At 36.7% G+C, this 23,111-nt stretch overlaps 2 protein-coding genes across 2 annotated transcripts in view; both read right to left on the bottom strand.

The window, feature by feature from the left end:
* bms1 (BMS1 ribosome biogenesis factor) overlaps positions 1-23,111 on the bottom strand; it is a 654,080-nt gene that overhangs the window by 605,460 nt on the left and 25,509 nt on the right. The window lies entirely within an intron of this gene.
* Positions 1-23,111, bottom strand: part of LOC123983048 (V-type proton ATPase 116 kDa subunit a1-like) — a 59,279-nt gene that overhangs the window by 33,904 nt on the left and 2,264 nt on the right. The window contains exons 3-18 of the mRNA XM_046069163.1: positions 15,281-15,443; positions 14,650-14,728; positions 14,396-14,493; positions 13,746-13,874; positions 13,577-13,659; positions 12,272-12,398; positions 12,001-12,083; positions 10,504-10,597; positions 9,285-9,497; positions 8,738-8,888; positions 7,427-7,566; positions 7,143-7,306; positions 6,221-6,311; positions 5,568-5,686; positions 4,080-4,296; positions 2,991-3,098 (exon numbers count right to left, since the gene is read on the bottom strand). Coding sequence (XP_045925119.1) covers positions 2,991-3,098; positions 4,080-4,296; positions 5,568-5,686; positions 6,221-6,311; positions 7,143-7,306; positions 7,427-7,566; positions 8,738-8,888; positions 9,285-9,497; positions 10,504-10,597; positions 12,001-12,083; positions 12,272-12,398; positions 13,577-13,659; positions 13,746-13,874; positions 14,396-14,493; positions 14,650-14,728; positions 15,281-15,397 — 2,013 coding nt within the window. The 5' untranslated portion in view covers positions 15,398-15,443. The remainder of the gene's footprint in view (positions 1-2,990; positions 3,099-4,079; positions 4,297-5,567; positions 5,687-6,220; positions 6,312-7,142; positions 7,307-7,426; positions 7,567-8,737; positions 8,889-9,284; positions 9,498-10,503; positions 10,598-12,000; positions 12,084-12,271; positions 12,399-13,576; positions 13,660-13,745; positions 13,875-14,395; positions 14,494-14,649; positions 14,729-15,280; positions 15,444-23,111) is intronic.

Here is a 23,111-nt window from a genome sequence, read left to right as displayed (position 1 = left end):
CCTCCTCCATCACCATCTGGTACGCTGCTGCCACTGCCAGGGACAAGGGCAGGCTGCAGCGCATCATTCGCTCTGCAGAGAAGCTGATTGGCTGCAATCTTCCTTCTCTTCTGGACCTGTACTCCCTGAGGACTCTGAGGTGAGCAGGAAAGATTGCAGCTGACCCCTCCCACCCCGGACACAAACTGTTTCAGACTCTCGCCTCTGGCAGGAGGCTGCGGCCCAACAGGACCAAAACCTCTCACCACAAAAACAGTTTCTTCCCGTCTGCAAATAGCCTCATTAACAAGGCCCAGGTCCCCCACTGACACTCCCCCCTTTCAAACGATACAAATGTCTCTGCACATGTAAATACTGTTTCATCTCGTGTCGTGCACAGACCTGGCACGTTGCACATGTTTGTTGTTGATTGTTGATCTTTGTTGTTGTATATTTTTATGTTGTCAGTTTACATATTTATATGTACACGATATTCTCTTCCATTGTGTTACTTCTGCACAGCACAGACACCAGAATAATGCACATGTATATATCTGCAACATTGTTCTTCCATTACATATTTATATATTTCTACATTTATTTATGTTGACTGTATGTTTGTCTACGTGTAGCACCTTATCACCACAGCAAATTCCTCGTATGTGTAAAACACTACGTGGCAATAAATCTCCTTCTGATTCAAAATCTGATTCTAAATGGCAAAGAAGAAACTCTGATCTAAATATGATTATAATCAACATTTATTCATTTAGCTGTCACTTTTATCCAAAGCAACTTACAGTCGCTATATATGTCAGAGGTCTCACGCCTCTTGAGCAACTAGGAGTCAAGTGTCTTGCTCAGGGACTGAATGGTAGACGGGTCACAGTGGGGGATTGAAGCCGGGTCTCTCACACCAAAGACATGTGTCTTATCCATTACGCAATCGCCATCCTGTTGGGTCATCAAGCTACCAGAAACATCCTGCACCAGTCAAGTACTAAAATGGCCTTTTTGCAGTCGTCGGCAGGCAAGTTTAAATTGAATGTGGAATGAAAGCCAGTTCATTTGTAATAACTTGATGTAAATACTTCATTAATACAGTATTAATGCTTCAAATGGAACTGATATCAAGTGCCAATGTCACAGACTCTCTCTCTGTCCTTCCTCTCCAGCAACAGTTCACCTTTATTGCCATTTTCCATTCATTCACCCCAGCTCTTGGACCTTCCCTCCTTTCCTCATCACCTGACTGCCTCATCCATCGACACACCTGTTCCACTTTTCTCATCTGCTCAGTGTTTGCCAGGCCTTCCCGCCACATCCTCACCTGCATCTCATTTTCTCATCCGCCAGTTCATAGAGCAGCCTGTACCACGAAGCGAGTTCAACATACCCAGGTTATCTTTTCGTTACCTGGCTTCACTAACCCTAACAATCGGGATAAGAGGTCACACGAAACTGGTTATCAACTCAGTAAGTCAACGCAGGGTTTCCCAATCCAGACACAAGAGCGTTCACATAAAAGAGGCGAAGTTAGCAGTAGACATGGACAAGTCTGGCCTCAGAGCAGCCTATTTTACAAACCAAGAGCAATCTGTAATATTACACAAATAGACATAGTATCATAGCTGCAGCTGACACATGAAGGAAGACTGAAAACTGCCAACAGTGTAAATGCCTAAATGACCTATGATATGAATATGATGATTTAATGTGTTCTTATGGCGTTTATGAAAATATCAGCCTTATTCTTTCATCTTGGCGATGTGTCGGCATTTCCACATGAAAAGACTCGGGCACTGAATAAGTTGTCGTTCCAACTCCTACCTCAGAACTTCTCATCCCTTCAATAATGAGATTCACTTATTTAACGCACTCAAAAATGTTCCAAACACTGTTCTAAATTAACTTCATAAAGCAATGAAACAAAAAATCAATTCATACCTTAAAATGTGCTCAAATAGTGGTTGAGGGACACATTTAAGCTACTGAAAACTCACAACACATTACTACCTGAGCCCACATCGCAAAAGGTGGCACGCTACATGAGCAGCCTCTGTAAAATGAGATAACTACTAACCTAAAATAAACACATTCATATTAAACTTAATTTTAATAGGCCTACCAAACTATATGCTCATAATATTCAGCCTCACATAAGAAAAATGACACAACAATTTTAAATGTCAATGAGAATATCACAGATGAAATGTAAAGTAACCTGTCAAAACAAACTGTGACGAAATGCATTACAATTTTTGTCAATGTGTAACAAGTACAATGTTAAAGATGGAAGAATGTACAAATTAACCTATTACTGTTCTAACACAAAATTGTACTCAACGACCTAAATGCATCAGAATCACACATTGTATGTTCCTGATTGGAAGAACATTAGCCTGCTCCAACCAAAATCTCTTCAGTATGGTTTGCTTAATCTGTTGCACTAATAGGCAGCACGCTACAGACATGCTTTTATAGGTGAGCCTTTGATAATTTAGCTAAAACTATAACCAACTTAAAAAAAATGTGACAAAACTATTTCAAAATCACTGCCAAAATGTACACTGACTGGCACAGCACGTACAAAGTTATGATTACCACAACAGTGACCAGTGACCTATGGTCAATTCACGCCATTCCTTTTAATTGGTACTGAGCCTCAGTGTGATGGGACTGCATTTGTTTGAGATTTAAGACAACCGGTGAGAGTAACAAGAGCTCCAGTCAAATCCAATCAATCCATCCAAATATACAGGTAGAATAAGGATGATCATCAACTGTTAGGGTGTCCTCTCTCTGAAGAATTTCTGACATTTCCAACCAAAATATGAGCGTTTCCAAGGCAGGCTTTAAGCATTTGTCATGGCACAACAACCACATTACACAGTACAATGTGCATTGAAATGAATGGCAGAGTAGGAGTGAAAAAAAGGTTATACCAAAGGTTATAATTGTTATTCATCAAAGTTAGCAGTAAGGTTATAGGTGGGATCAGATTCACATACCAGGTGCTTTTTCCACAGGTGCTGACGCCGAAGCACCATAGTTTTCACAATCAGCATACAGGGTACACATGCAAGCGCAATCAGCACCAACAAAATCTGGATCCCCATCTACAGATTCAAACACAGAGAGGTTAAAGAGCTGTTGGTGATGTGTAGCAGTGATCAGAAGGTGCAAATCCCCTGATCAGATCCTGATGAGGCCTAACTCAGTCCTCCATCTTTACTGCTAGTACTTTGCTTCTCTGCAACAAAGTCACTTGTTACAGTTATTTCTTGTTTTCATGATTGCTTCAAATGAGAAAAATACTCTTGACCAGAGCTGGGCAATAGAAACACTATATAAACACTGGTTGTGAGAGGATAAAAACCCTGTATATGATGTTGAGGAAGTGATTTACTGTTGATAGGGTCCATTGCTTGATGAGGTACCCACAGCCAATCACATTACTGGAACAAAGCTAGTTTGTGCAGAAGCAAAGAAAAGCCTGAGCTTTTCATTAAAGATTTATGTAAAATGTACATATGGTTAACTTTCCCACTTCTTGTGTACGTCAATGTGAAGCATCTGGAACAGTCTCCCATGTAAGAGATGAAATGGGGCTAGGCTAATTATGGCTCCATTTGCAGCCGCCTCCTCTACTGCATGGGGAATAAAATTACTGTGATAAAATGTTTGCCTTATCGCCCAGCCCTACTGTCAACCTAGTAAGCTAGTACGAAAACGTAGACTGGTACATACCACATACCTAGCGGTGCAAAAGTGTTCCCCAGTGTGACTGCACTGTAGGTCTGGTAACGGTTACTACAGTAGTTTGAAAGAATGTCCTTTAACTGGATGACCTCAGTTCAAGGGTCACTTAAGCAAGAAGAAGCCCTACAGAAGTCTCCTATCCTGAAGTAAGACACAAACTTCCTGCCAGCTACAGTGCATCTGTTCTGTAGCTGAAACTGACCTCTGACCAGAAGATTTATGCAAGTATTTAATTAATATTGTGGGTGTATTTGCTGTGATTTGCTGTGTACCTCTCTACCAGGGTTCAACTATACTAGTGCTGGGAGAGGCAGAGGGGTGGATGAGGGAGGGAGCACCTGTCCCCTGTAGAGGGGCTTGTTGGTGGGGTCGTTGTAATTGAAGAGACACATGTTGATGAAGTGGATGAGCAGGCTGGGCGCGTCCTTGGAGGTGAAGGCGTCATAGGCTGTCCACTTGTAGAAGACCAGCAGAATGAGGTAGCCAAACAGGCTCGCCATAAAAACAATCTCTGGGATGAAGCCCAGGAAGATGTTCAGCGGCTTCTTGAAGTACCTGCAGTGCAGGGATATCAGTTAGCAACACAGACGAGGCAGGTTACCTGCAATGTCAATGATGGAGAATCAAGTGTGGAATGTGTAAGTAGTAATGTTTCGCTTTGCTGATGTTCCTGTTCTGAACCCAACCAGTAAATCATGAATGTGAAGGTGTTGGATAGCAGTGGCAATGTCTACCAGAAGAGCTGATACCTGACAACCTGGATCAGTATGTTTCAATAACAGAACATGGACAGACTTTACAATCGGGGTAATTGTTTCATTATACTCCATGAGTGTTCTTGTATCTATTCAGATGGATATAACAAGCCTAATAAACCTGAGTCCTAACTGAAAACATATCCTGCTGGAATCCTGCTTCAATTTGTAGCGAGTGTCAACGGTACTCCAGGTGATGTGCAGTCAGAGAGCAATAAAGACATAGAGGATGACTTTTCATGCTGCAGGCAGACCAAAATGAAAGCACATTACTTTAAAACAGAGCTCATGTGGAAACTAAACAGACTCACTGACTCTGAAGCAACATTTGTTAACTTTTTGATTACATCACACATGACAAGGGAGCCTGATATCAAAATCTATATTAAATTAAAATAAAAACTTGGAGAAAATCTAAGAAAGTAATTTTTGCCTAAAGAGATGTATTGTGTTGAAAGCCTGTGGACATACAGGCAAAAACCTCAAACGATTTTAAACCTGTCACAGAACATGTACAGTTGTACATGTACCAATTTTTGGCAGTTCTGACTAGTTTTAGGGTCGCAGTATGCTTCACACCAAGTACGTGTCAGATTGTCCTCCAATGCCAATGTTTTCCAACTTTACAAAACAAGAATATCTGACTGCCCAAAGTTTTAACTTCTCTCTTACGCTCTCCTTTTTGCTATTTTTCCTTTCCATTCTTCATTCACACAACTACTTTCTGTGCAACCTGAGCGCAACACCCCGGACATCTGTCCAGAAGTGTGTTAACCAGATCTGTATGATTAATCATATCTCGCCTCTCTCTATGCCAGCTTTAAGAGTGGCCATTCAAATCCAGTATAACCACTTTTGTCTTCAGGCATTGTTGGATGTATGACATAGTTCATTTAAAGGATAGTGAGAGATACTGAGACTGGCTTACCGTGTTTAAAAATATATGACATGGCTAGTTAAGAGATCTAGTGATGATGCTATAATCCTGTAAATAAACGGAGTGAAATTTAAGAAATACGCCCACAGGTTTAGCTGTTAACTTCCAGCATTGGTGTTGAGTGTAGCACTTACAGGTGGTTGAAGAGACTTAGAGACACTCCAAACAGCATGTGGATGACACCCAGGATCACAGACATCTTCATCTTAAATGAGTTGAGGAAGGTCAACTTGTTGGTGGCAACATTCCAGATCTGCAGAGATGAGAGAAACACATGCGTGAGACCAACCTGGGTGTGATGGTTCCTTATCTTTCCTTTGTTGTGGTGCATTTTGGTGAACATAAACCAAATATATTTTAACTCTACATTATTTCCTCCAGCCCATTGTTTCCTACTGAAGACATACTGTAAATATGCTCACAAACATATAGTTTCATGTTTAAAAAGGCTGAGTCATTTCTTAGAAAACAGCTAATAAGTGTACTTTTAGTTTATCAAACTAACAGGAGGAAATAGTGCATTTGTTGGGGACTCTTTTCAGCAGCGGATGAATCCAAACGTGGCGCTCTAGTGAGTATATGGGGCAGCACGACGGTGTATGCGGGACTGAGACAGAATAAACTACAGTGTGTCTGTTCATGTTGATGAAGGATACAGAACATTGCCAGCCTTGTCCCTGAAGTTAACAAGCCCAAGGTAAATATTGCACGGTGGTTCTAACCAGAGAAAAGTGCCAGCTATTTATTTATTTTATTTATCTTGTTTTAGTGAGTGTACAGGTTTTACCGGGTCAATTCCAAGTGGGTAAGGCCCGTTGAACACACCAGGAACAGCTGGGTCTAACTGTAGAACTGCATTTCCATCAAGTGTATCAAACCTAGGACAGACCAGCAGGAAATGAATGTATTATTGAAATTAGGCAGATTATTTACAAGCTGCGGGTTTTAGAGGGAACACCAATACATTTTAGTACATAAATCACACATGCTATACCAGTAAGATAAATAAAATCACATATCCCTAGGATTTTTCCTGAAAGCTGGAAAATAGACAGTGTTCAATATACACTTTCAAAACAGTTTATCCATCCATCCACTAATATCAGTGATATGAAACGTGAGAAAAATAATATGACGGCTGAACATCGGCATAAGATAGAAGTAGAGTTTAAATCAGAGAGACACGGGGGGAGATCAATCTTTTCATCTCACTCTCAGAAAGAAAGCAAATATGCCTATTTTCTTTTTTAAAACAATTTTCATGGAAAATATGTTCAAAAATACAGTAATTTAAGCGTGGTGCTTAAATGAATCTACAGATTTGAGAAACTAGATTGAAAATGCAGTGGTTAGCACTGTCGCTTCACAGCAAGAAGGTCGTGGGTTCAAACCCTGGTTGCCCTGGCCTTTCTGTGTGGAGTTTGCATGTTGCGTGGGTTCTCTCTGGGTACTCTGGCTTCCTCCCACTGTCCAAAGACATGCAGACTAGGTTAATTGGTGACCCTAGGTGCGAGTGTGACCGTGAGTGGTTGTTTGTCTATGTTTGGCCCTGCGATGGGCTGGCACCCCGCCTTTTGCCCGATGTCAGCTGGGATTGGCTCCAGCCCCCCGCGACCCTGTACGCAGGATAAGCAGTTGACGATGGATGGATTGAAAATGCAATTGAAAAAAAATCAGGCATGTCCACGCAGATCTGGTGGCTGACTTACGTCCAGTTGGCTCCTTTGGGGCCAAACATTGGCCTGACGCTCCATCCAGAGCCAAACATGTTGAGTGACTTGGAGAAGCAGTCATTGTAAATGATGCCAGTGTAGATGGAGAAGATCCCCATCAGCAGGATGATGTAGCGACCAGCAAACACCATGTTGAACATCTACAGAGACACACAGCAACTTAAATAAACACCATATGTTGTATGTTTATAATAGTTGTACTGTGATATTGAACTCTAAAGCTTTTTATTACTTTATTCATGGTTTATGTCTTACTGTACCTCATTGTCGCTCTTCTGGGCGAGGAGGCGAGTCTCTCGGATGACCAGATAGAGGGCAGCACAGGTCATCAGCACACCGTGACCCATATCACCAAACATCACCGCAAACAGGAAGGGGAAAGTAATGATGGTGTATGGAGCTGTAACAGGTAGGAAGGGAAGGAATGAGGCTCGAACTATCAAAATCCCACAAAAATCTGTCTAATCTCAATCAGTATTAAAAATTCCAAGCTGCAAGAAACTGCAAATGTCAGATAAAGAATAACTTTGTTCACAGGCTGAATCTCTGGCAAACAAGAGACTGTTAAGGTTGAGGTTAAATTTACCAGCTTTTACGGCCAGTGTAAGGTAGAAAGTACAGTGAACCTAAACATATGGAGTGCACATGTATAACATATAGCAATAATAATATTTAATCAATGGAGAATTAAAGGAAAACTACTGAGAACTTGTAGAATATTGAAATTGCAATATATTTATATAATATAATTTATTATAAATTACATAATTTATGTGAGGAGAGGCGAGAGGAAGGGTGAAGGTGGTTCCTAAACTGCAACAGCTAACATGATAAATGAAGCTATTACAGTATTCTCTGTATAATGTATATTTCCACAGCACACTTCCATCAGAACAGCAACAGACATTTTATACTCATCTCTCTGCTGCTCTCAAGTTCAAAAACAGTTTTTATTCACTAATTATTTCCAGTCTATTCCAGTTTGCCCTTTTTTATAGCAGTTAAGCAACTGTTATTGATACTTCTGCAGACTTTTCACATTAAAGTCTTACCAGGAAATAGAGGGATTACGCACTTTGAGAGGCTGAAAGGCATCTAAGAAGTTGAATTACTGATAGTAGCTTAACAGCAATTCAAGAACGGCTAAATGGAAACCACTTGACATAATTAGTGAATAAATACAGTACTACTCTAGCAGAGGGAATTAGAAATAAAGTCTCTAATCCTGTTTCTAATAACCTCTGCAGGTGACGTCAATTAAAGGCTCTGACCACCTTTGACAAGTTACGATACTTCTATACTAACCCACTCTTGTGACACTCTAATTAGTTTTGCATGATGAGTGGTATAAAAGAGAGAGCCACAACACTGTTTTAATGTGTCTTGACAAACACTGAACCAAACTGCTGATGACAGTGCATCCAATATCATGCAGGAGAGCATTGGAGATTTCAAAAAGCAAAGTCCTTAAAAAGACTTATTGCTGCTGCACTATTACACGTTTTAGTTCAAATATGAATTAATATGATGAGCAATGAATCCAAATATAGACAAATGACTTCCTGTATGACCTGGATTAATTTCCCGGTAATTTCCAATGCCGTATGCGTCAACGATGTTCTGGAAGCCTGATGTGAACTTGTTGGTCTTATTGAAGGTAGGTGGAGTTTGCTTGGTCTGCATCCTGTTGAGGATGGACGGCACTGTCGAGCCGCTTCTCTCCTGTCAAATAAAGCCGCCACTTATCAGCCACATACTGCCCATGTTGTACTGCCAAGACCAGATGACTTACACAGAGGCCTCCACTCAACATCACGACGGTAACTTTATTGGTGTGATCATATTTCACTTTAGTGGCTGTGAACTCAAAATAGTGTGCTCACTTCAGTTGTGACTGTATGTATGGCTGTAAAACATGTTTCCACAATTATGTGCAAATACAGTTTTATCCTCTTTTGAAATGTGGAAACAATATGCACAACAGCTGTAGTATCATTATAGTTTATTTTTCTTTACACATATAGTGGGGATAATTCAAATTTCAGTTCAACTTTACTTCAGTATGAAATTGATTATGTGATCAGCGTAAATAAAACAACCAAACTAAAAACAACTCACCGTCCCTCTGCGCAGAGCAAACTGGATGGAGTCCAGGTCTGAGACAGGACACCACACCTCAGCAATTAGACACTTCTGGGTGACATCGATGTTGCAGAGGTTGAGCGTGTGGTAGATGGCCTTCATCTTCCTCACCTTAATGAACCACACCCGCATGGTCTTGGAGGCGGCCTGTAGCACTCGCTGACGGTGGTCCTCTGTTTGGTTTAGAACCTACAATAGCAGTGTGGAGCAATTTCTTTTACATTCTACTGTAGATCCTTGTTCAATCAAACTGGGGTGCGTTTTCCAAAAGCATGGTTGCTAACTACGGTAGCAACTTCCTTGGTTGGAACTATGCAGTTGCGACGCAACTGTTTCCCAAACACCTAGTTCAAACCATGGATATAACTAAGTTGGTAACTTACATGGTGTGAACCACTGGATGTTTAGATGGCGCAGGGCCTTTACAGTGTCTGTTGGCTGACCTGAAGTGTTATAATGACATCAGTGGTAAACAAGTGTATCCAAAAGCCTATAAGACTACAGTCGTAGCTCACTGTCATGGATATATGAAATTACCACAATGTGAACGAAACACCTAGAATGTGCAGTATTTGCGATGTAAACATGTTGGTGAATGGCAAAAGTGGACTGATCTTACTGGCTCCCAGGCCTAGGTCATGTTCCTGCAGTCTGAGTTAAGATTCTGGGTAAAATGCTCTATTGTACTAGAGTGCAATGCATTGTATCTAGATGGCAGGCTCAGAGTAGAGCAGACCTCTCAAGCAGAACCAGGCTTTTTTCCAGGCTTAATAAGGCAAACTTTGGGAAACCACAGCACTATGAAACAGGACAAAGGTCTTTCACAGATAAGAACTAATGCACGAGAAAACACCCAGCAACACTGTGAGGGCTTTTGTAATTTGATTCAAAATACATGTTACACATACATCCTGTTGTGCTAAGTTTCTGATTTATGTCTTGTTGTTTAGTGAGCAGCAGTGTAACAAAGAGTACAAAGGCCCTTTGAAAGAATTACTGAATTAAAAAATAAACTGCACCGCTGAAGTTAATGTGGCTTAAACAATAAGCAGGCTTTACTCTAAGGCCAGCCACCTCCATGGAAACTGACTATTACTTTACTCTATTTTGAATTTATTAACATTTTTCTGGTTTATTTAATGTGTATGTAATAATAGTAATGAGATGTAAAGATCCATCATATTGACAAACGTACCATCTGGAGGTCATCGATGCGGCTGTTGACTCCAGCCAGCATTTCCTTCCTCTCCTGTGGGGTCTCTGGACACGGGTAGAGTGAGGCACGGAACCTGAAAAATTACACCCACCAGGAGAGTCAACTCACAGCATCTAACACATACTGTACTTTCTCCTGGTTTCCTTCTGTCTTACTCATATTTTATAATGCACATGATCCGTTCACCCTTTTTTATGCATAATGTTAAAGCTAGGGTAGGCAACGTTGAAGAACTAGCAAGAGATAGCTAGATTCTGAAAGTATCCAACTGAAAAAATCCCCCCCTCCTCCCTTTAGGCCCCCTCCTTGACAGCTGACAGCTTTCATGAAGAGGGGAATAAAATCGATTTTTGTACCGGGCTGTAAACATTTATTTCTGCTGTAAATTGGGCATTTTAACATTGGGGTTTAAGCATAATTTATACTTCGGCGTCGAGTCTACGCCGTAGACTACAGCGTCAGCTACGCACGTAGCCATGCATTTATACTTCAGTGTCTGCATCGTTCTGCAATTACACCAAAAACACCAAACGCTAGTTGGCGGTAACGCTACTGTCAACTGTGCAGACAAGAGCAGTGTTGCCGGCGAAGCCGGCTAACTTCTGGTTTAGCCCTCTGCTAACTTGAATGGTGGTCAAATTATATACATGCAGCTGTTGAAACGAGTCATTTCAGCTGCTGGTTTGGCCGCTAGTAAAATTTTCTTCAAAGCACGGGGCACTTCCTGTCGGCTCGGAAGCATTGCGAGGCTACCCAGCCGACCAATCACAGTTCTCACGGTCCGCATTGTCCCGACGTGTAGTTACATTTCTGAGGAGGTGCACGTCAGGCTACGGCGTAGGCGACGGCATAGGGTTCGATTCGATGCAGAAGTATAAATCACACTTTATGGTGGCTGACTCGCTTTTGGAGCCAGACTCAAGTGGTCATTCAAGGAACTGCAGTTTTTGGCACTTCCACGTTGGCTTCATTTTCAGAACCACTTCACATATTTCTATTCCAAAAAGTCCAAACCTTTCTCTAAAAAGATAGAATATGTTTTCCACTCTGAATAGTTAGCATTGCTAACTACATGCCATCGGACAAAATGTTGAGCAATTGTAAATGGTAGTCCAGACTTCTCCACTATTTTCTGTTGTAGACCTTTATGGCGCTAAATCCCCTTGTTTACTATTCTGGATAAACATTCTTCTTATGGATCCATCTGCGATTATGGCCAGAGTCAGTCCTGCCACATTCTTCCATTTATTAACCATCCTGTAAACATAGCCATGTTCACTGTTATATCATACTTAACATAACTGCACATGCCTAAACTCAACCTTCAGGATTTGGCTCCTGTCCATAAATTGTGGCATCTGTATTTATGCAGCAAAACACAAGGGACAAGACAGGCAAACATACAATGACATGTTGTATTTAAGTTATATGCAATATTCAGCTAGATTATAGGCATTTTTCTTCAATAACACCCACCCCTCACAGATCTTCTTCACCCTGTTCTTGAGCTGGTCACCTTGGAAGAAGATAATGAACACTGATTTGTGGACTTGGTCTCCCTGTTGGAAAGAGAAGAAGTTGTTAGAAAACCTACACTCACTTACATAACTCACTGATGAGTCGTACGTCTGTTTCTACTATGTAAAATCTCATTTATTATGTTGTAACTGGGTATGGCTGAATTTTGTTTGATTCTTTGTACATTTTCTTCTTAATATGTTTCTATTCTCTATGACTGAGCATTGACCGTGGTGGGGTCCTCCAGAGGGTCCTCAATCTCTGCCTTCCTTAAGAAGACATTCCCGCGACACACCCTCCAAAGCATCCTCTCAAACGTTGGAATCCTCTCCCTGCTGATCACTCCAGCCACAAACCTGCATACACGAAACAAACAAGTGTTCAGAGTAGACAACACAAACCAAACAGACCACAGTGTGCACATAGTCTGCCTTTTGAATGGTAAAAAGAACTGATGAGGGGGCGGGGTGGTGATGGGGCAGTGGATAAGACGCATTTGGCCTTTGGTGTGAGAGTTGCTCCAGAGGTATGTGACCTCTGACATATTTTATATGTCACTTTGGATGACAAGATGTTTCATAATACCAGCTCCTCCTTTCTTCCTCTTTCAGCTAAGAAAATGATTTCTATTAAGTTTTCTCTGCTTGAATGACGTGTTTAATTCCAACAACGTGCAACAATTTCCAGCAGATACTGAGATCATTTGGGGGATAATGGATATGAAGATGACAATGTTCCAAGACACAATAAACACATCATGGAGCACAATTCTATGTCTTTAAATATGAACTTTCTCTCACAAAGCTTAATGGTCTATGGTCTATACGAAGTGGTCCCTGTTTCGTCTATAACTTGCATGAGGATGTGCGCAGGTGATGCTAGAATCATTCTTGCCAATGGTTTCACGTTATTTCACTAATGTACAGGTGGGAATGCAGCATGAAATGTGTTAACTTCACTGCATTTGTGTGTGGGTGTTTGGACACTTCCCTGCCACGGCTAGATTCACAGTTCCCACATGACAAGCAGTTAAATGCAGCTTCAGCAGTCTGCATGTACATACTGTATATATGTGTGTGTGTGTGTGTGTGTGTGTGTGTGTGTGTGTGTGTGTGTGTGTCCAAATCCAAATATGTTTTTAATGAAAATAACAATACTATTACGATAAATATTTGGTATAATTTATGTATGTATATATTTATATATAAATCATTTGAATTTGTACATTTAGGAATCCTTCTGTGCACATTATTATTATTAATATCGAGACCCATCTGATTCAATAGTTATCTGATTATATTACTGCTAAAGGACCATACATCTGGAGAAAATGGCAGATTTTTCAATTAAATCACTAACTAATTAGTCAAAACAATCTTTTGACAACAAATCTCTTCAGATGAGGAGATCTTGCTGACCACCAAAATATGTATTTGTGTGCAATGTGTCACGCGCAGGTCATATGACTATTTCAATATTTTCCAAGACTACTGAAGAATGTGTATTTGATAATATCATGAGCCCTATGCTTTACCCCAGTCGGAGCGGGGCACCACGCCCCCCCTCACTGCCCTCCATCAGGGCTGATGACTCCTCCAGCAGGTTGGGATCCTCCATCTGTCAAAGACATTAGGAAAACCTCAGTAGCTTCATTTATGGAAGCACATCAATTATTTATTTTGCTAATGGGTGTGTGGGCGCACCTCATCAAAGAACTGCTGTGTTCGACGGAGGATGTGTTTGAGCTCCGTCAGCTCCAGGAAGTTCTTCTTCAGGGCTTCCTGGTTGGTGTTGATCTCTTTCAGTTCGTTCTCCAGCTTCTCAAAGGTGGCCTGATCATCACAGTCAGCAAACACTCACTGATTTATTTCCATCTCCTTTTACAATGTTTTGGCATTTGGCTAATGTCTAATCTTACAGCAGCTACAGCATTTTCAATGTTCATGTCAACACGCAGTAATGAGCAATAAAAATTGTTAAAGTAATGGTATTCTCAAATAAAAGAAATTTGAGGGGCTTTTCAAACAAACCAACCACAAATCTATCTAACTATAGTTTAAAGGGCTGGAGTAAATAAAATCCAACTGAACTACTGAAATGTAAACCTTATTTGGACTCTATGGGTAGAACTTTCAAGCTTTCAAGTCTTTTTCCCTCAACTTTCCCCTACCTTTCTACCAAGTTATTAGTGTGCGTAGGTAAATTCAATGCCATATAATACATTTAACAATGGTGCATTTATCATCACATGACATTTGACAAAGAGCATTTTAAATCCTCTCCTTGCCTGACATGTGTTAAAATAACATTAATTGATGATGAGTAATAATGATACAGACTGCAGACTGATTACCTCTAGATCAATCATGTCCCTGGGAAAAGGCACCTCTGGATTTTCTCCAGTGTCCACAGTTGGGATGTTAGCTTTCTTGATCTCCTTCTCCACAAACCCTGTTCAGCAGAGAGAATCCATTATTCAATACCTGCATTTAGGTGGTCTTAATCCGACAGGAGCAATTAAGTACCAGCGAATGAAGCTGGACTGACTCATAGGTAGGAACTACACTGTCCCATTGGGCCTGAGTGTTGACTTGTCTCATTACTTACTTAGTTTCCTGTCCATCTCCTCACACCGCCTTACTTCATTCACAAACTTGCGCTGGAACACGTTTACATCTGGATTCAGCTGTGGATGTACAAATAAAATTATTTACAAAATGATTTTGACCCGTTTATGTTTATTGTAGCTGGGAAGGAAGCTAGGAAGTCATGTGGCAGAGATTAAATAGCAAGAAAGTCCATGTAAGGAGATGAACGCACACTGGATGGGTCAAACTCAGAACTTCCGTGTTTGATTCCTATGTGAAACCAAGTCAGTGCTTAGCTATTTGAGTTTTAAGTTAAGTAGACGTAACGTAAGTACACCTGTCGCTGGTCGGGTATTTTCCAACAGTAATATGCTGTTTAGGGAGGCAGTGTCAAACAACCTAATTTGTCATTTAGGTATAAAGACATGTTGTTAATAATGGATATTTGGCTAAGTGACTAATAACCAGGAAATTGAAACTGAAAACATCTAATATGAATTCATTATTTATCACCAATACATCTGTGATGTTGTGTATAAGGCAGGAAACAAGTAACCCCACATGTCCCCTCTGACCTTTCACCTTTTTCACTGACCTTAGAGGAGTCCTACCACCCATAAACTGCACAGCATGAGAATTTTCATACTCACATCTCTAAATTGGACCATGCCCAGTTCTCCCAGCTCGCTGACACAGCAGTAGGCTGCCTCTGACTGGAGAAAGAGCTGGGCCAGGGTCATCTCCTCACTCCTGAATAGTTCCCCCATGATGAGAACCAAACTCTGCCTCAGCTAGAATAAAGAAACACTGCACCTAGGACAGGAAGACAGGTGCAATTATTAGATTTAAAGATTTTTGAAAAAAGCTTCATTGTTTTTTTGAAAAGGTCAAGTCAAAAGACTTCCTAAAGGAACTGTTATTATCCTTTAAAACAAATTAGAGCGATATACTGTAATGTCTGGAACTCTACAACAAGGTACATGGTACATGTAATTGTCATTTTCCAACACAGGATTGTATAATGAGATGAGGTTTCATCTCATAGTTCCGTTTCTGCAACTCACATAAGCAAACATTACATACAAAAATTATAAAATCACATACAGAAATGAAACTATTTTGCATTGTACAGTGCTGAGGATGATATACAATACTATACTATACTATACTATACTATACTATATTATACTATATTATACTATACTATACTATACTATATCATACTATACTATATTATACTTTATTATACTATACTATACTATACTATATTATACTATACTATAACATATTAAACTATACTATACTATACTATATTATACTTTATTATACTATACTATACTATACTATATTATACTATACTATAATATATTAAACTATACTATACTATACTATATTATACTTTATTATACTATACTATACTATACTATATTATACTATACTATACTATACTATACTATACTATATTATACTATACTATAATATATTAAACTATACTATACTATACTATATTATACTATATATACTATATTATACTATACTATACTATACTATATTATACTATACTATACTATATTATACTATACTATACTATACTATATTATACTATACTATATTATACTATACTATACTATATTATAATATACTATACTATACTAAATCATACTATACTATATTATACTATATTATACTATACTATATTATACTATACTATACTATACTATATTATACTATACTATACTATACTATATTATATTATATTATACTATACTATACTATATCATACTATACTATACTATACTATATTATACTATACTATACTACATTATACTATACTATACACTATACTATATTATACTATACTATACTATACCATACTATACTATATTATACTATACTATACTATATTATACTATATTATGCTATACTATACTATACTGTATTATACTACGCTATACTAGCGTAGTATAATAATAGCGTAGTATATACTATACTATATTATACTATACTATATTATGCTATACTATACTATACTACATTATGCTATACTATACTATATTATACTATATTATGCTATACTATACTATACTACATTATGCTATACTATACTATACTATATTATACTATACTATACTATACTGTATTATACTACGCTATACTAGCGTAGCATAATAATAGCGTAGTATATACTATACTATACTATACTATATTATACTATACTATACTATAGTATATTATACTATACTATATTATACTATACTATACTATACTATATTATACTATACTATACTATACTCTACTATATTATACTATACTATACTATACTATACTATATTATGCTATACTATACTATACTATATTATACTATACTATACTATATTATACTATACTATACTGTATTATACTACGCTATACTAGCGTAGTATAATAATAGCATAGTATATACTATACTATACTATACTATATTATACTATACTATATTATACTATACTATACTATACTATATTATACTATACTATACTATACTATATTATACTATATTATACTATACTATACTATATCATACTATACTATACTATACTATATTATACTATACTATACTACATTATACTATACTATACTATACTATACTATATTATACTATACTATACTATACTATATTATACTATATTATACTATATTATACTATACTATACTATATTATACTATACTATACTATACTATATTATACTATAGTATACTATATTATAATATACTATACTATACTATACGATATTATACTATACTATACTATATTATACTATACTATACTATATTATACTATACTATACTATACTATACGATATTATACTATACTATACTATATTATACTATACTATACTATACTGTATTATACTACGCTATACTAGCGTAGTATAATAATAGCGTAGTATATACTATACTATATTATACTATACTATATTATGCTATACTATACTATACTACATTATGCTATACTATACTATACTATATTATACTATACTATACTATACTATACTAAACTATATTATACTATACTATACTACATTATACTATACTATACTATATTATACTATACTATACTATATTATACTATATTATACTATAGTATACTATATTATAATATACTATACTATACTATACGATATTATACTATACTATACTATATTATACTATACTATACTATATTATACTATACTATACTATACTATACGATATTATACTATACTATACTATATTATACTATACTATACTATACTGTATTATACTACGCTATACTAGCGTAGTATAATAATAGCGTAGTATATACTATACTATATTATACTATACTATATTATGCTATACTATACTATACTGTATTATACTACGCTATACTAGCGTAGTATAATAATAGCGTAGTATATACTATACTATATTATACTATACTATATTATGCTATACTATACTATACTACATTATGCTATACTATACTATACTATATTATACTATACTATACTATACTATACTAAACTATATTATACTATACTATACTACATTATACTATACTATACTATATTATACTATACTATACTATATTATACTATACTATACTATACTGTATTATACTACGCTATACTAGCGTAGTATAATAATAGCGTAGTATATACCCTACTATACTATACTATATTATACTATACTATACTATACTATATTATACTATACTATACTATATTATACTATACTATACTATACCATACTATACTATATTATACTATACTATACTATATTATACTATATTATGCTATACTATACTATACTGTATTATACTACGCTATACTAGCGTAGTATAATAATAGCGTAGTATATACTATACTATATTATACTATACTATATTATGCTATACTATACTATACTACATTATGCTATACTATACTATACTATATTATAATATACTATACTATACTATACGATATTATACTATACTATACTATATTATACTATACTATACTATATTATACTATACTATACTATACTATACGATATTATACTATACTATACTATATTATACTATACTATACTATACTGTATTATACTACGCTATACTAGCGTAGTATAATAATAGCGTAGTATATACCCTACTATACTATACTATATTATACTATACTATACTATACTATATTATACTATACTATACTATATTATACTATACTATACTATACCATACTATACTATATTATACTATACTATACTATATTATACTATATTATGCTATACTATACTATACTGTATTATACTACGCTATACTAGCGTAGTATAATAATAGCGTAGTATATACTATACTATATTATACTATACTATACTATACTATACTATATTATACTACACTACACTATACTATACTATATTATACTATATTATACTATACTATACTATATCATACTATACTATATTATACTATACTAAACTATATTATACTATATTATACTATACTATACTATATCATACTATACTATATTATACTATACTATACTATACTATATTATACTATACTATACTACATTATACTATACTATACTATACTATACTATATTATACTATACTATACTATACTATATTATATTATACTATATTATATTATACTATACTATACTATATTATACTATACTATACTATACTATAGTATGCTATACTATACTATACTATATTATACTATACTATACTATATTATGCTATACTATACTATACTATACTATATTATACTATACTATACTATACTATATTATACTATACTATATTATGCTATACTATACTATATTATACTATACTATACTATACTATATTATACTATACTATACTATATTATGCTATACTATACTATACTATATTATACTATACTATACTATACTATATTATGCTATACTATATTATACTATACTATATTATACTATACTATACTATAGTATATTATACTATACTATATTATACTATACTATACTATACTATATTATACTATACTGTACTATATTATACTATACTATACTATACTATGCTATACTATACTATATTATGCTATACTATACTATACTATACTATATTATACTATACTATATTATGCTATACTATACTATACTACATTATGCTATACTATACTATACTATATTATACTATACTATACTATACTAAACTATATTATACTATATTATACTATACTATATTATACTATACTATACTATACTGTATTATACTACGCTATACTAGCGTAGCATAATAATAGCGTAGTATATACTATACTATACTATACTATACTATATTATGCTATACTATACTATACTACATTATACTATACTATACTATACTATACTATACTATACTTTATTATAGTATATTACAGTACAACAGAGCAGAGAGGGTGAGTAGAACAACATACTAAAGCATATGTTGAACAAAATGTACCCTCTCATTTTATTTTAAATCTTGATATTGTCATTCTTTCTGTACTTTGATGAAGTACCTGCCTTTCTATATGTCTTCACAATGAGCTCTTGTCACACTCTGCCTGTCAGCCATACCTTGTTTTGCACTTTTGAGTTTAGTTTATTATCTGTATGTTGAGTTTTGGGTTCTGTCCTGTCTAGTGCCCGGTGTCCAGTATCTGTTATATAGTCCGTGTTTTGAGTTTCAGTTATGCCAGGTATCTAGTTTACTCTGTGTGTTTGTATTGGTTGGTCTGGTACTGTCTGTGTGCCTGGTTTTGTGGTTATGATCTGTTTAGTTATGATTTTGTTCATTCGGCTCTAGTCTGTGTACCCTTTATTATTATTCAGCCACATCTTTTAGTTACTTAGTATCCGTCTTGTCTCGTATCTTAGTTCTTAGTTTGTGTTAAGTGTCCCCCCCCCGCTGTCTCTCTGCCTGCCTGTCTGCTTGTCTCTGTTTTCCATGCTGTCTCTCTGCCTGTCTGCTTGTCTCTGTTTTCCATGCTGTCTCTCTGCCTGTCTGCTTGTCTCTGTTTTCCATGCTGTCTCTCTGCCTGTCTGCTTGTCTCTGTTTTCCATGCTGTCTCTCTGCCTGTCTGCTTGTCTCTGTTTTCCATGCTGTCTCTCTGCCTGCCTGGTTGTCTCTGTTTTCCATGCTGTCTCTCTGCCTGCCTGGTTGTCTCTGTTTTCCATGCTGTCTCTCTGCCTGCCTGTCTGCTTGTCTCTGTTTTCCATGCTGTCTCTCTGCCTGCCTGGTTGTCTCTGTTTTCCATGCTGTCTCTCTGCCTGCCTGTCTGCTTGTCTCTGTTTTCCATGCTGTCTCTCTGCCTGCCTGTCTGCTTGTCTCTGTTTTCCATGCTGTCTCTCTGCCTCGTTAGCCTCATGTCTGTCACCTGTGTCCCGCCCTGCTCGTTATCCCTGGTATATATGTGTGGTCTTTCTGTTCAGCCCTTGTCCGGTCATTGTTCGTGTTACCTTCTGTATGTGGTATACCTTGTATACAGTGTTAGCAGTGTTCTTGTCGTGAGGAGAAGCTCTGTCTGAAGATCTGCCTGAAACCTTGTCAACCTGTATTTGAATTTGTGTTCTCCCCTTGCCCTTGTGGATTCTTTTGGACTCAGCCACTGATAGTAAGTGTGCTCGCCTTTGGTTAATAAATCTTTGAACTATACCTGCCAGTCGTGTGTCCTGCATTTGGGTCCCACCTGCTCAACCACCACAACACCCTGACAGCTCTGTGCTGAGACATGAACTACTCATGGGAAAGAACATTGTCTGGTGACATGTTGTGAAATGGGAGTCATACCTTAATTTACATGAGAACTCAACCACTGTGTCCACCCCATGGTGGAAGGCAACCAAGTAAATTTACTCAGGTACTGTACTTAAGTATAATCTTAAGGTGTCTTTATTTTACACTAATTCATGACACTTTATACTTCTACTACATTACAGAGGGAAATAGTACTTTTTGTTCCATTACAAGTATTTGACAGCTGGAGTTAGTTGTTACTTTACTATGAAGATTTTACATAAAAAAACATCTGTTTGAAGAACTTTAACTTTTTTAGAGATTTGATGCATTGTAAAAAAAAAAAAGAAGCTACAGAATAAACTATTTGAGCTTAAATGGCTTAAATTGGTCAATTAATCAACTAATTGATTAGTTAATTACCAAAAAATGTATCAGCAACAGATTACTTGTAGTTTGCCACGCAACATGTTGCAGTTTATTGTTTGAGATTCTCAAATGTGGAGATTTGCTGCTTCTCCCTGTCTTAAATTACATCGAACTGACTGTTGTAGTCACAGATTCACTAAGTGTGATGGGCATTTCTCCCTATTTTGTTCTGTTTTACAAACCAAACAATAAATTAATTGATCAAGAAAAGAATCATCATATTAATCCATGACGTAAATAACCATTGGTTAAATTCTTAAAAATGAGCTCCAATTCAACCAACTACAAGACTAAAATGCAGCTTAAGCATAAATACCTGAGTTATAATAATCTAATGCTATTCTACATAACACAACATATATATCATCTCACAGGGGCCAGTACATTTACTTTTGATACTTTAGGTACATTTTGCTGATAATACTGAGACTCTGTCCTGTAGAGGTGCCCTGAGTCAAAACATGCTTGTGTCAGGTTCTGGGCCCAAATGCAAGACACAGGAAGCTTACAGGATAACTTCTGATGATTAATTGACAACAAAACTCAGTGTACACACTTACTAGGAGTGACAAATCCAAAAAACATAGTCCAACCAAACAGGGTATTACAACAAAGCAAGGTGATGGATCCAAAAGAAGTAGGCAAATATCCAAAAATCCTCTGACACAGGGAGCAAACAGGCAGGCAGATTTACTGACAGGGAATATCAGGCAGGAACACACAAGACGAGTAACAAGACAGAGCATGACAAGCTACAATGATCCAGCAAAGACTGACAGAAACAGCACACAATATACAGCTCTGGAAAAACTAAAGACACCATTCCAAGATGTTTCTGAAATCAGCGTCTCTATATGTATGGCAGCCATTCCGTTCCAGTGTCTGTTAAAATCCAACACAAGCACACCTCATTGTACTTAATGAGGTGCTGATCAAGTGATCACCTGAACAAAACTTTATATGAGAAAGTATAAAAACCGCTGCTGTAGTCATCACTATCCTCAAGCGATAGGACTAGCTTGTTTGTAAAAATGGTGCTAGTAGTACCTCAAAGGTAACTTGAATAAATAAAGAACAATTGACCATGTCAAGAGTTGAAAAAAATAGTTTTGAGTGAGGAAAAGAAGGGTTCAATTCTGGCTTTACCGGAGAGGGATTCAGTGAGCATCAGGTTGCTTCCATCTCTAAAATTTCAAAGACAGCAGTTCATAAGAACAAGATCAAGCAACAGACAGTCGCGGCAACAAAGCTACAGACTGGCAGAGGGCTAAAACGATTGTCCAGTGACCGGGATGACCCGCCAATTCATTCAAATGTCACTCAACAAGC

Source organism: Micropterus dolomieu, linkage group LG14 (assembly GCF_021292245.1).
Source record: "Micropterus dolomieu isolate WLL.071019.BEF.003 ecotype Adirondacks linkage group LG14, ASM2129224v1, whole genome shotgun sequence".
Lineage (NCBI taxonomy): Eukaryota > Metazoa > Chordata > Actinopteri > Centrarchiformes > Centrarchidae > Micropterus > Micropterus dolomieu.
The sequence above is the reverse complement of the archived record's forward strand: the minus strand, read 5'-3'. Positions and strand labels throughout refer to the sequence as shown.